This window comes from Salmo salar, chromosome ssa04 (assembly GCF_905237065.1).
Source record: "Salmo salar chromosome ssa04, Ssal_v3.1, whole genome shotgun sequence".
Classification (NCBI taxonomy): Eukaryota; Metazoa; Chordata; class Actinopteri; order Salmoniformes; family Salmonidae; genus Salmo; species Salmo salar.
Window position 1 is genome coordinate 37,557,009 of NC_059445.1, and position 12,012 is coordinate 37,569,020.

The following is a 12,012-nucleotide window of genomic DNA, read 5'->3' on the forward strand; positions in this document are numbered from 1 at the left end:
TTCCAGCATAGGAAGTGGTTGAACATCCCTTTTAGCCCACCGTAGTAGTTTAGGTTCATTCTAGAGTGAGCCAGTGTGAATGATATGTCTGTGTGTGTATCCAGATCATGGCAGAGAAGACGACTAGAAGCCCATCTATGGCACGCTCCCTCACCATGGAGAACATCTCCCCTGTGGACCTGCCACGTCAAGGTACTGTAGCCTGGCTGAGCTCAGAGCCCACAGAAACCCATCAGTTACAATTTGTAGGGACTTTTCTGACTGGAGCAATGTGTAGTTTATACGGATGGTAAACTCCATAATATGGCAGAAATCATATGATACATTTTATTCGTATTTTTGCTGCAGTGGACTTCCTGGATGCAATGAGGAAAAGGGTGCAGAAGTTTGAGGTGCAGTACATCGGAAACCTGCCTGTCTCCAGGGCGATGGGTAGGTTTACTATATGCTAATCTCATCCTATTGATTTATTAAACTGGCAAAATACCATCAAACTTGTCATCCATTGAACTAGATAAGAAAATGAGCCAATGTTCCCTTTCCTATAACAACCTCGAGAGTCAACAGGGGAACAGGACCTGTAATGTCTCATCACCAGATATAGAGGATTAGACAGCAGCCAGGAGTCACAGGCATGTTTAAAATTGGGGCTGGATAACGAGACAGAGGACATCGTCTCTTTATCCTCAGCAAATACGCAGAGTCACGTTTCGTGGCTAGCTAACGCTCAGGTTCACTGCGTAGTTGGCTGTCCCCAGGCGAGGCGTCGTCTCGCAGTATGTAGCACGGCACTCTTTCAGAAAATGGATTATTGATTACAGGGTCCAAAACGGTAGCGTCCGTCAAGGTGTTGTTAGCTGGATCAGCTGACTAACGGACATAAACGCCCAGTCCCAGATGCTTTATGTCTCAGATGTTATGGTCCGCTAAGGTTTTTATTTAACCTTTTCATTTGTTTTGGAGATTATTCCACTAGTAAGGTGCAAAATAAAACTAAAAGCAGATTAGCCTAACTCAGTGGAGATCCCCAGAGTTAGCCATCCCTGATACCGGGTCTGGTAGCTCGTACAGTGTAGTTTAACAATGAAGTAAGGTACTGCAGAAGTTTGTGCAAGAGGGCTTTATATGCAAAAAGAGTGCAACGCAACGATCTATGAGACTTCTAAGAGGGCCAGTCCACTTTCTGATACAGAAAGCAGTAATGTGTACTGAACCTGTTGCCTGTAATAAACTGCGTTCAATGGCTTCAATACAGTGGCAGCTGCATGCATATAGACAATATCACCATAGTCTATAACCGGTATGAATGTCGACTGAATGATTTGCTTTCTGCTATTTAACGAAAGGCATGGCCTATTCCTATAAAGGAAGCCCATTTTAAGTCTTAACTTCTTAAACATCAAGATGCCCAGATATTTAAAAGGCGGCCCACAATCAATGTGGGCACCATCCAGTGTATATATGCATAAATCATCAGATACATTTTTAAGCGTTTTGGAAAACAACATATGCTTGGTTTTACCTGCATTAAGTACCAATTTCAGTTGACTAAAGGCTTTCTGCAAGGCAATAAAGGCAGATTGTAGCTACCAAAGAGGTTTTCTTATTAATGATGACAAGCCATTAGTCGTCATTGGAGATTACACACCCGAGGTGATGATCGCATAGGTTCGCAATCACTGGAAGGTCGTTTGATCATACTGTGTGGTACAATGAAGAAGAGTTGACGCGAGGAGCATTTCCTCTCAAAACAGGTGATCTAACCATAACCTTGGTTTTGCAGTACCTTTAGAAGTCACTGTGCTGTTACTGAAGCAGCTTTATTAAGGGGCTTTATGTGAGATCCTCTGGCAGGTATGGAGGTGCTGAACCGGGCCATAGAGAGCATCATGGACACCTCAGTCAGTGACGAGTGGGAGCCCATCGTCATCCACATCTCTGACACTGTGCTTTCACTCTGGAAAGGAGAGGTGAGGAGTGCTCAGGAAACCTGTAAATGCAGTGGTCAGACCAACCAATGAAATTATTACATTTCTCTGTCTACCCGATTCTCTCTCTGTCTCTCTCTCTTACACTCTCTCTCCCTTTGTCTCTCCCTTTGTCCCTCTCTCTCCCTTTCTCTCTCTCTCTCCTTCTTTCACTTTCTTTCTCTCTCTCTCTCCCTTTCTCTCTCTTACCTTCTCTGGGATTTCTCTTTCAGGATGGAGATGATCCCTTCTGGGAATGTCAAGTGCGTTACCTGACCTTTCTGGGTGTGGGCCATGACACACACACCTTTGCAGTGATAGTGGACGGCGGGACGCAGCGGTTTGAGTGTCATGTTTTCTGGTGTGAGCCAGACGCAGGGATCATCTCTGAGGCTGTGCAGGCTGCGTGCATGGTGAGTGACTAAGGGGTCACCCTGAGGGATGAAACACAGGGCTGGAGAACTAATGTACAAAATGGCTTCTGTAGACGCGGAGGTGAAGCTAGCATAAAAAATACTTGAATTTATACATGCTATCATGGCTGACTGATGAATATTTTAATGGAATTAGTAGGTACTGGTAGAGAATGTACTAGAGCCATGAGTCATGTATGGTATCTTTCTAAAATGAAAGAGAAACTAAGGTCACTGCTTAACATGGCTCCATTGTGCCCCCTGCAGGTCCAGTACCAGAAGTGCTTGGTGGCCCAGACTCCACCACCCAGGTCCAAAATGTGGCAGGCGGGTTCCAAGGTGAAGAGGGCCAACTCCATGGACGGTTTCACTTTCCCAGCTCCCCTTCACCAAGGACTGTCCCCACCCATGACTGGCTCCTCCACAGCCAAAAAGGGCATGCTGGCGTTTTTTGAGACTTTCAGAAATAAACAGTCAGCAGTTTCCACACCATAACAACCAGATAGGGAGGGAGGCGGGAGGGAGCAAGTGAGAAAGCGAGTGAGGGAAGGGGACTTGGGTAAAGGGAGGTACGGCAAATCAGTTTTAGAGGAAGGGTAGAATGTATAACAGATGTATAACCAGCCATTAGAATGTGAAGATTGAAGGCCAGCTGAGTTTCTATTTGACCAGGCAGGGATGACCATTATCTTAAACAAAACAAACGTGCTGCACTTCTGCTTCTACTGTGTTTCTTTGGGTATACAACATATCTCAACTAGGCTGGTTTGTGGTACAGATTTAGAAAAGAACATTGAGGTGCTGTACTCTCACATTCCACACCTTTCTTGTCAAGGAAGAGTTTAAGTCATTAGGATCTTGACTTGTACTTTTATTGCAAAATACCATCAAATACACAACAATGGCTCCCTGGTTCTAAGTGAAACATACAGTAGCAAAAAATATGGTGCAGTAATTGACTACTCTTTAATATAGTTTTCTGATATTGAACATCAGCAAAATGTAACAGTGACCTCATTCTTGTACAATCAATGTAGCTAGGTAGGTTGTGTTAAGTACTTATACTGTTCTTTCTAATAAATGTAAAGGGATCTTTAACTTCAGATATAGTCATATAAGTGTGTCAATTTATAGCCTATAGTCCCTCTGACAGTTGACACCAAATAGATTTCAAATGTGAGATTAGGCATCATAAAGATGGGAGAGAAGATATCACACTATATATTCCTCCATTATTCAAATTAGATGTGGCAAAATCGAGAATCAGACCGATGAACATCCAAGACCCCAGTTTGTCAACAGCAAATGAAGTCCAATCAGATCTGGGCTTTGGTACAATTTTGATGCAGCATACTCAGAAAGAATCCCTTTAAGCAGGATTCAGGAGTGGCGCCAGTGCCACAGTGGTCTTCACATTAGAGTGAAAGAGAAGGTGTTTTAGTTCTGTTCTGAAAAAGGTTTGTGTTAGTACATGCAGCACAAAAAGCATAAAAGTGTAAAAAAAAAAAAACATTTAGAAAGGTATGTAGACAGTCCCCTGAAGCTCTACAGAAGCACTGCATGCTTTCGCACACGCTTGGGAATGAAATGGTACTTTCCATGCTATTGGAAATGAAAAAAAAGACTGACTCTCACTAGTAAAACTGAAAACACTTAGAAATCAAGTCAATGACTAAACTCTAAATGCAACCAGTCCCCACCACTGAAAGCCCGTGTTATGTTGTTCCTATTGGAGGACATGCTAAACAGCATTTTCACTTGAGAAAACACCAAAACACACTGAATTGATATCACTTTTGTGATTCCCCCAAAATACAGAAAGGCACTTGGTTTATTGCATGCTGATTTTCAGTCATTTGCGACAGTAGTCCCACTGTATGCTGTGAAACACTTGGGCACATAAAAGGAATGGCGCTTCAGAGAGGTCATACTATATATTACCGATATGCAACAGCTCCTCTTCCCCCATTCTAAATAGGTATTATATGAGAAAACAACTCAGGTCTCCATATTAGTGGAAGGTTCATGTCAAAGTTGGAAGAATGAAAAGTTGGAGCTTTGGCATAAAATAACATGGGTGGAGAAGTGATATCCGTTTTATCCAGGGGAACTTGGGAGAGGTAATGTCATAAAATTGCTAATGTAGCACCTTGAGATTTCTTTGGGTTTTTGCTATTTATACTACTAGTAAATACATATGTCTATATATTTTGCAATATTTTAGCAAAATTTGAAAATAGGATGTCATGTAAATGCAAACTATTGTGATTATTTCGCGAAGTTGTACCTCACTAGGTCCACACTGGTGGTCTATGCTGGAATAATAAATTGCTTGGAAATCCTGTTCTCTGTTTTTTGTGTGTTATGTTTATCAAAGTTCAACTTCAACTCCTCTTTTACAAAGAAAGAGCCTTTTATTTCAACATGAAGTCTAGTCTCATTACCCAGAATCTGGGCACTTTGCTCTACATTAAGTCATCCACTGTTTACTAGACCAGAAATATGAACCAATTTCCTCCATTATATTCCATTCTATTCTATTGACCAACCGGACATGCGTAATGCCAATGTTCAACATCCTGTCCACGTGTCCCGGAAAACAAGTTTATTTGTTGTATATGGAAGAAGAGAAGAAGCCATGGAGGCGGAGGACCTTTACATTAAACCAGGTATGTTCTGTCCAATTGAATAGTTCGAATTTGTTTATTTAGCGAGAAAAGTTCGCTAACGATAGACATCAGTTTACTGCAACTGTGCTAGGGTGATAATGCAGGCTAGTATGAAGACAAGCTAGCTAGCAAGCAGTAACTATCAAACTACATTGCTATCTTGCTAACAAAGTTGTCAAAACATCTTGAAGATGCGTTTGCATAGACTTTATACTACCTCTTCATTTGAGTTATTTCCCCACTGCTTTATCACATCTAATTTGAGCGTGACTACAGGTAACGTTATCACATGATGTTGATCATGATTATGAACATAATCAGTTTTGTTGACCTGTCAGTACCGTCATGTTCAAGTTGGAAGTTTACATACACTTATGTTGGAGTCATTAAAACTCGTTTTTCAACCACTCCACACATTTCTTGTTAACAAACTATAGTTTTGGCAAGTCGGTTAGGACATCTACTTTGTGCATGACACAAGTCATTTTTCCAACAATTGTTTCCAGACAGATTATTTCACTTATAATTCACTGTATCACAATTCCAGTGGGTCAGAAGTTCACATACACTAAGTTGACTGTGACTTTTAAACAGCTTGGAAAATTCCAGAAAATGATGTCATGGCTTTAGAAGCTTCTGATTTGAGTCAATTGGAGGTGTACCTGTGGATGTATTTCAAGGCCTACCTTCAAACTCGGTGCCTCTTTAATTGACATCATGGGAAAATCCAAAGAAATCAGCCAAGACCTCAGAAAAAAGAAAGTAGACCTCCACAAGTCTGGTTCATCCTTGGGAGCAATTTCCAAACGCCTGAAGGTACCACGTTCATCTGTACAAACAATAGTATGCAAGTATAAACACCATGGGACCACGCAGTCGTCATACCGTTCAGGAAGGAGACGCGTTCTGCCTCCTGGAGATGAATGTACTTTCGTGCGAAAAGTGCAAATCAGTCCCAGAACAACAGCAAAGGACCTTGTGAAGATGCTGGAGGAAACGGGTACAAAAGTATCTATATCCACAGTGAAACGAGTCCTATATTGACATAACCTGAAAGGCCACTCAGCAAGGAAGAAGCCACTGCTCCAAAACCGCCATAAAAAAAGACAGACTACAGTTTGCAATTGCACATGGGGACAAAGATTGTACTTTCTGGAGAAATGTCCTCTGATCTGATGTGCGTGAGCAAGGAGGCACATGAACCTGACTCAGTTACCCCAGCTCTGTCAGGAGGAATGGGCCAAAATTCACCTAACTTATTGTGGGAAGCTTGTGGAAGGCTACCCGAAACGTTTGACCCAAGTTAAGCAATTTAAAGGCAATGCTACCAAATACTAATTGAGTGTATGTTAACTTCTGACCCACTGGGAATGTGATGAAAGAAATAAAAACTGAAATAAATCATTCTCTCTACTATTATTCTGATATTTCACATTCTTAAAATAAAGTGGTGATCCTAACTGACCTAAGACAGGGAATTTTTACTAGGATTACATGTCAGGAATTGTGAAACTGAGTTTAAACGTATTTGGGTAAGGTGTGTGTAAACTTCTGACTTCAACTGTGTGTGTGTGTGTCTAGCTGCTAACGAGTAGTTAGTAAATGGTAGGTCTTCTAAAATAAAACCCTCTCTGCCTTTGTTAAGGTAATCAGGAGCGGGGCTGGAATGACCCTCCACAGTTTTCCTATGGTTTGCAGACAGCAGCACAAGGGGGTCCCAAGAGGACCCCTCTCAACAAGAGAGTGCCCCCACCTCAACTCACAGGATCCCCTTGTACGTTCTAGGCTTTGGCAGAGAATTGGATGTTGTGCCTTGAACATGTTTTAAATTCATTGATCTTTTGAGTACCTTAGTACTTTTGATGTTTACTCAAGGGGTGTGAGATTGTCTTTCTGATGACAGTACTTTCCCCAGACTGTCAGAGCAGATAATGAATCATCCTGGTTCTATTTATCCACAGGTCCTGTCCCCGGAGATTGTCCTTCCCTAACAGCTCCAATGACTCCTCCTACCAACCCACTGGCCCCTCCTCCATGTAGTATGAACACACCCCCTCGTCCATGTCCTGTCGCAGCCCCTCCTCTTGGTGGGGTGATGATGATGGCCACACCTCCACCACCTTTCCCTGTGGTAGAGCACACAGACTCAGCCAGTAGCCAATCAGAAAGTGAGCCAGATGTCAACTATGTAGTCACTCTTCTCAACTGGGCACTGACAGCTTGTAGACACTCAGTCAAAGTAAGAATGATTTCTATAGCTCTAATTCCCAGCCACAGTTGACAAACCATTTACAAAAAGCATGTTGTGTGTATATATAACTCTGTTTTGGTGCAGTGCACTGTTTGAAATGACACTCACTGCATTGCTAATCAAATTGCTGAATGTTTTACTTGTGCCCCTTGCAGAAACAGGTGTGTAATAATGTGGCGAAGCGTCTGAAGCTCTTTGAGGACATGTGGAAGTCTGGGAAGCTGTCACTTCCTGTTAGGAGAAGAATGAATGGACTGGTGCAAGGTAGGAGATCCTGTGTAGTTTGATGGAGGTCATATTTCTACTGATGAAAAATAAATCAGGGATGCAAACTAGTGACCTATGTGATTTGTGTAGATCCGATGACAAAACTTTTTTTTTGGGGGGGGGGGGGGGTTGGATCACTACTGGCTGTATGCAATAGGGTAATGCGCGTTTGAAGCAATACTGACTGTATCCAAAGCACAGCCCATCGTTCACATAACAGAATGCAGCACGTGACTGAAGAGAGAAGAGACAACCCATTTGCTAGTCACAGCATCAGCTTTCCCGTTATCTTACAGCAGCACGTCCCCTGAACGATAACGAAGAGGTAGAAGCCTGACCACGGAGACGGGGGTGAGAAGGTGATGAAGTGTACTTCATGTGCTGTAACTGAAAATCAACCGGCATTTGGAAAGTTTGAGGTGAGGGAGAAAGTGTGGTGGAACAAGTATTAGCATTGTTAAGTATCTTGCTAGCTGGTTCGAATTCTCCGTTAGCTGGCCAGAGAAATGTTGAGCAAAATAAGACGACTTACTAACTGATCAAATAATTCAGTTTATGGTGTGGAAATGAACTGGCTAATAAAGTCAGACAGCTAACGTTAGCTAGCTAACGTTACAACATCAGATGAGCTAACGTTAGTAACCGAATCAATTCATTATAGTATTAACTGGTATAAGACTCCTTGCCATTCCTCAAGTTATAACGTGTTAGTTGCTTACTGGACCCTGGCAATCTGTGTGAAAAGTTAACTAGCTATCTGTGAACTAATGTTTTCCCTCTATAGTATGTTGTTAATTTTCAGAATGAGAGAATTATGTGAAAATGAGGCATTGCTTGTTAAACAAGTGGATTCAGGGATCGAGTGTCGCTGGGCCTGGCTTAAACTGGATGCCACTATGGAGTTGAAAGGAACACCACACACTTTCCCTCTTTCTCACTTTTTCAATACAGTGTATGAAAAGGGGTATGCCAGGTGTACTCTCTGCAGAAAGTGTACAATGTAATAATGTGCAGTGTAGCCCAAATGTATTGTTTTTGTTGTGTTGAACTTGACAGCGTGTGTGATTTCTTTTTTTATTTTTTATTTTTTTATTATTATTTTTTTAAAATTTTTTTATATATATATATATATATATATATATATATATATATATATATATATATATATTTATTTTTTTTTAGGGGGGATTAGTAAAAAAAATGTTTACTCAGTAAAAGTTATTTTTTTTGCATATACGTAGCCTTGTGTACTTTAAAAAAATATATATATTTCACCTTTATTTAACCAGGTAGGCTAGTTGAGAACAAGTTCTCATTTGCAACGGCAACCTGGCCAAGATAAAGCAAAGCAGTTCGACACATACAACAACAGAGTTACACATGGAATAAACAAACATACAATCAATAATACACCAGTGAGACATACCTGCTGGAGCGCGTGCTGCTATGGTGACCAGTGAGCTGAGATAAGGCGGGGCTTTACCTAGCAGAGACTTGTAGATGACCTGGAGCCAGTGGGTTTGGCGACGAGTATGAAGCGAGGGCCAGCCAACGAGAGCATACAGGTCGCAGTGGTGGGTAGAATATGGGGCTTTGGTGACAAAACGGATGGCACTGTGATAGACTGCATCCAATTTGTTGAGTAGAGTGTTGGAGGCTATTTTGTAAATGACATCGCTGAAGTCGAAGATCGGTAGGATGGTCAGTTTTACGAGGGTATGTTTGGCAGCATGAGTGAAGGATGCTTTGTTGCGATATAGGAAGCCGATTCTAGATTTAATTTTGGATTGGAGATGTTTGTGCCTGTGTATATTGGTTCCTAACTTGCCTGAAAAGTTGCATATCACGGGGGCTATTCGATGCTAATACAGAACACCACAGGATGTTTTTGTGCTGGTCAAGGGCAGACAGGTCTGGAGTGAACCAAGGGCTATATCTGTTTCTGGTTCTACATTTTTTTTTAATGGAGCATGCTTATTTAAGATGGTGAGGAAGGCACTTTTAAAGAATAACCAGACATCCTCTACTGACGGGATGAGGTCAATGTCATTCCAGGATACCCCGGCCAGGTCGATTTAGAAAGGCCTGCTCGCTGAAGTGTTTTAGGGAGCGTTTGACAGTGATGAGGGGTGGTCGTTTGACCGCAGACCCATTACGGATGCAGGCAGTGATCGCTGAGATCTTGGTTGAAAACAGCAGAGGTGTATTTGGAGGGCGAGTTAGTTAGGATGATATCTATGAGGGTGCCCGTGTTTACGGACTTGGGGTTGTACCTGGTAGGTTCATAGATCATTTGTGTGAGATTGAGGGCATCAAGCTTAGATTGTAGGATGGCTGAGGTGTTAAGCATGTCCCAGTTTAGGTCACCTAGCAGCATGAGCTCAGAAGATGGATGGGGGGCAATCAATTCACATATGGTGTCCAGGGCACAGCTGGGGGCAGAGAGTGGTCTATAGCAAGCGGCAACGGTGAGAGACTTGTTTCTGGAAAGGTGAATTTTTAGAAGTAGAATCTCTAATTGTTTTGGTACAGATCTGGATAGTAAGATAGAACTCTGCAGGCTATCTCTGCAGTAGATTGCAACACCGCCCCCTTTGGCAGTTCTATCTTGGCGGAAAATGTTATAGTTAAGGATGGAAATGTCAGGGTTTTTGGTGGTTTTCTTAAGCCAAGATTCAGACACGGCTAATACATCCTTTTGAGAAACCAGGAGCCCAGGGTTGGCAGAATGTGCTAGTCATGGAATTAGTAGGGTTCCAAGTAGCAGAGGGGTCCAAGTCCAATTGGCAAAATGGGTATAGTGGTCTGAGAAACTGGCCGATTGATCAGCTAACAGTCCAATATGCTCTCGATAGCTAGCAGGCCGTGGTTAGCAGAATGGCTGTCATGGCTAACTGCAATATTAGTGAATTGTTTTTTTTCCTCAAGACTTGAGTGTCATTTGCAGTAAAGTCTAGGCAACAAATAACATTGGATTGCTTTCTTTTATTTTTATTTAGCTGTGAGTGAGGTTCACATTAACCACTTATTTTACACACAGAGACTGATCATGTAGATCATATTGTTTGTTGTTTAATTAGTTAACCTGAATTTCCCCCTAGCAGGGATTTTGTTTTGCATGTTTCAGTGCAAAAAAAAAAGTATCACCTTTTTGGTCCCTCGGCAGTTTGCATCTCTGATTTAAATGGGTCACCCACCATTTTATATGAAACAAATGAGTCAATCAAATGTTCAAATGACCTAACCACGTCTGTGATGCTCCTGTCTTTATGCTCCTGTCAGAGTTGAAGACTTGTAACTGGGACGCAGCTGATGAGATCCACCGGGCTCTGATAGTGGACCATGTTAACGAGGTCAGTCAGTGGATGGTGGGGGTCAAACGTCTCATCGCTGAAACACGCAACTTAAACCCAGACCTCCTGCACACACAGGAAGTAGACCAGTGTCTAGACACCAGCAGCACTGCTAACTCTGAATAGATCAATAATGACACTTTTGGAACTTTTCTATTAGGTTGTGGAACCATGAGGACTCTCGGTCGTCCATGTGAAAGCCATTGAAATTCTACTTTTAGGCTTACTCTCTCTTTTGCTTTTGTATGTGGAGATTCCACATATTTTGACATGTTTTTCCTGTAATTATGCATTATGAATTGCATTTGATTGCAGTGTATTGCTATTACCGAGCTCTACCAATTCTGACAATACAAAGATACCTTTATCCCTGTTTTTATGTTGATTGTTTACATTTGATACAGCCTTTCCCCATTGTGTCTTGTTTGGTTAAAGGGCTTATATCAGAAGTGTCAGTAATGGAACATTTTATTTGGATCGTTCTCTCTTCCAAATACTGTATAATCTCCCTTGGACAGCCTTGTAAACAGTATTTTACTGGAGCTAAGATTGCTTTAATTGTACACAAGGTCCAATGTATTATTCCTGGTTTAGCCTACAGTTTTCAATGACTTATCATCCCCTATGTACATAATCATAAGAGCAATAAGAATGTTTTAAAGCCTGTGGTCTGCTTCTGTTGACGGTGGCATTGCATTACATGTGTATCGTACACGATAAGACCAAATAAATATGATTTGTGGTGGAAGTATTCCTTGTATTTTTATGCAGCAGTAGGTTCATGTCATGAACTGTTATTTATATTGGTTCTGTAGTTAGACAATGAGGAAGTTCCATTCTTCCAGCTTTTCTGACTTGTCTACCTCCATGGAGACAGATGCAAGGAGAAGCCACCAGAAGGTGGCGTCTTGGGCTTTATTTTTCACTGATGACCGTGTCGTGGCTATGACATCTAGAGTAAACTTGGGCACTTTATAGGAAGGGTTACACAAGATTTTATGTCTTAAGTTTATAGCGCTAGAGGACTAGCCACCATGAATGAGGCGTGGCTTTGTTTTGATCGTCTGAGGTCTGTGACAACAACACTGTTTT

At 41.8% G+C, this 12,012-nt stretch overlaps 2 protein-coding genes across 7 annotated transcripts in view; both read left to right on the forward strand.

Annotated features, from left to right (window-relative positions):
• The window catches only part of LOC106602929 (amyloid-beta A4 precursor protein-binding family B member 3), a 35,888-nt gene extending 31,164 nt beyond the window's left edge, over nt 1-4,724 (forward strand). For 3 of the 5 annotated variants that reach the window (XM_014195946.2, XM_014195945.2, XM_014195947.2), the window contains 5 exons: nt 105-192; nt 349-432; nt 1,843-1,970; nt 2,201-2,380; nt 2,648-4,724. In XM_014195946.2, the coding sequence (XP_014051421.2) occupies nt 105-192; nt 349-432; nt 1,843-1,970; nt 2,201-2,380; nt 2,648-2,875 (708 nt within the window). In that variant the 3' untranslated portion in view covers nt 2,876-4,724. The remainder of the gene's footprint in view (nt 1-104; nt 193-348; nt 433-1,842; nt 1,971-2,200; nt 2,381-2,647) is intronic. The other 2 variants (XM_014195948.2, XM_014195949.2) reach the window with 1 other exon arrangement.
• Nucleotides 4,725-4,925: 201 nt separating this feature from the next.
• On the forward strand, nt 4,926-11,671 carry LOC106602931 (steroid receptor RNA activator 1). 2 transcript variants are annotated; one of them, XM_014195952.1, is made up of 6 exons: nt 4,929-5,049; nt 6,695-6,823; nt 7,011-7,288; nt 7,456-7,564; nt 7,864-7,926; nt 10,850-11,287. In XM_014195952.1, the coding sequence occupies exons 1-5, from the start codon at nt 4,935-4,937 to the stop codon at nt 7,902-7,904; spliced, it is 672 nt and encodes a 223-aa protein (XP_014051427.1). In that variant the 5' UTR covers nt 4,929-4,934; the 3' UTR covers nt 7,905-7,926; nt 10,850-11,287. The 2 variants fall into 2 exon arrangements, with proteins under 2 accessions (XP_014051426.1, XP_014051427.1); XM_014195951.2 differs by lacking the exon at nt 7,864-7,926 and having other exon boundaries at nt 4,926-5,049; nt 10,850-11,671.
• The last annotated feature ends 341 nt before the right edge of the window (nt 11,672-12,012 follow it).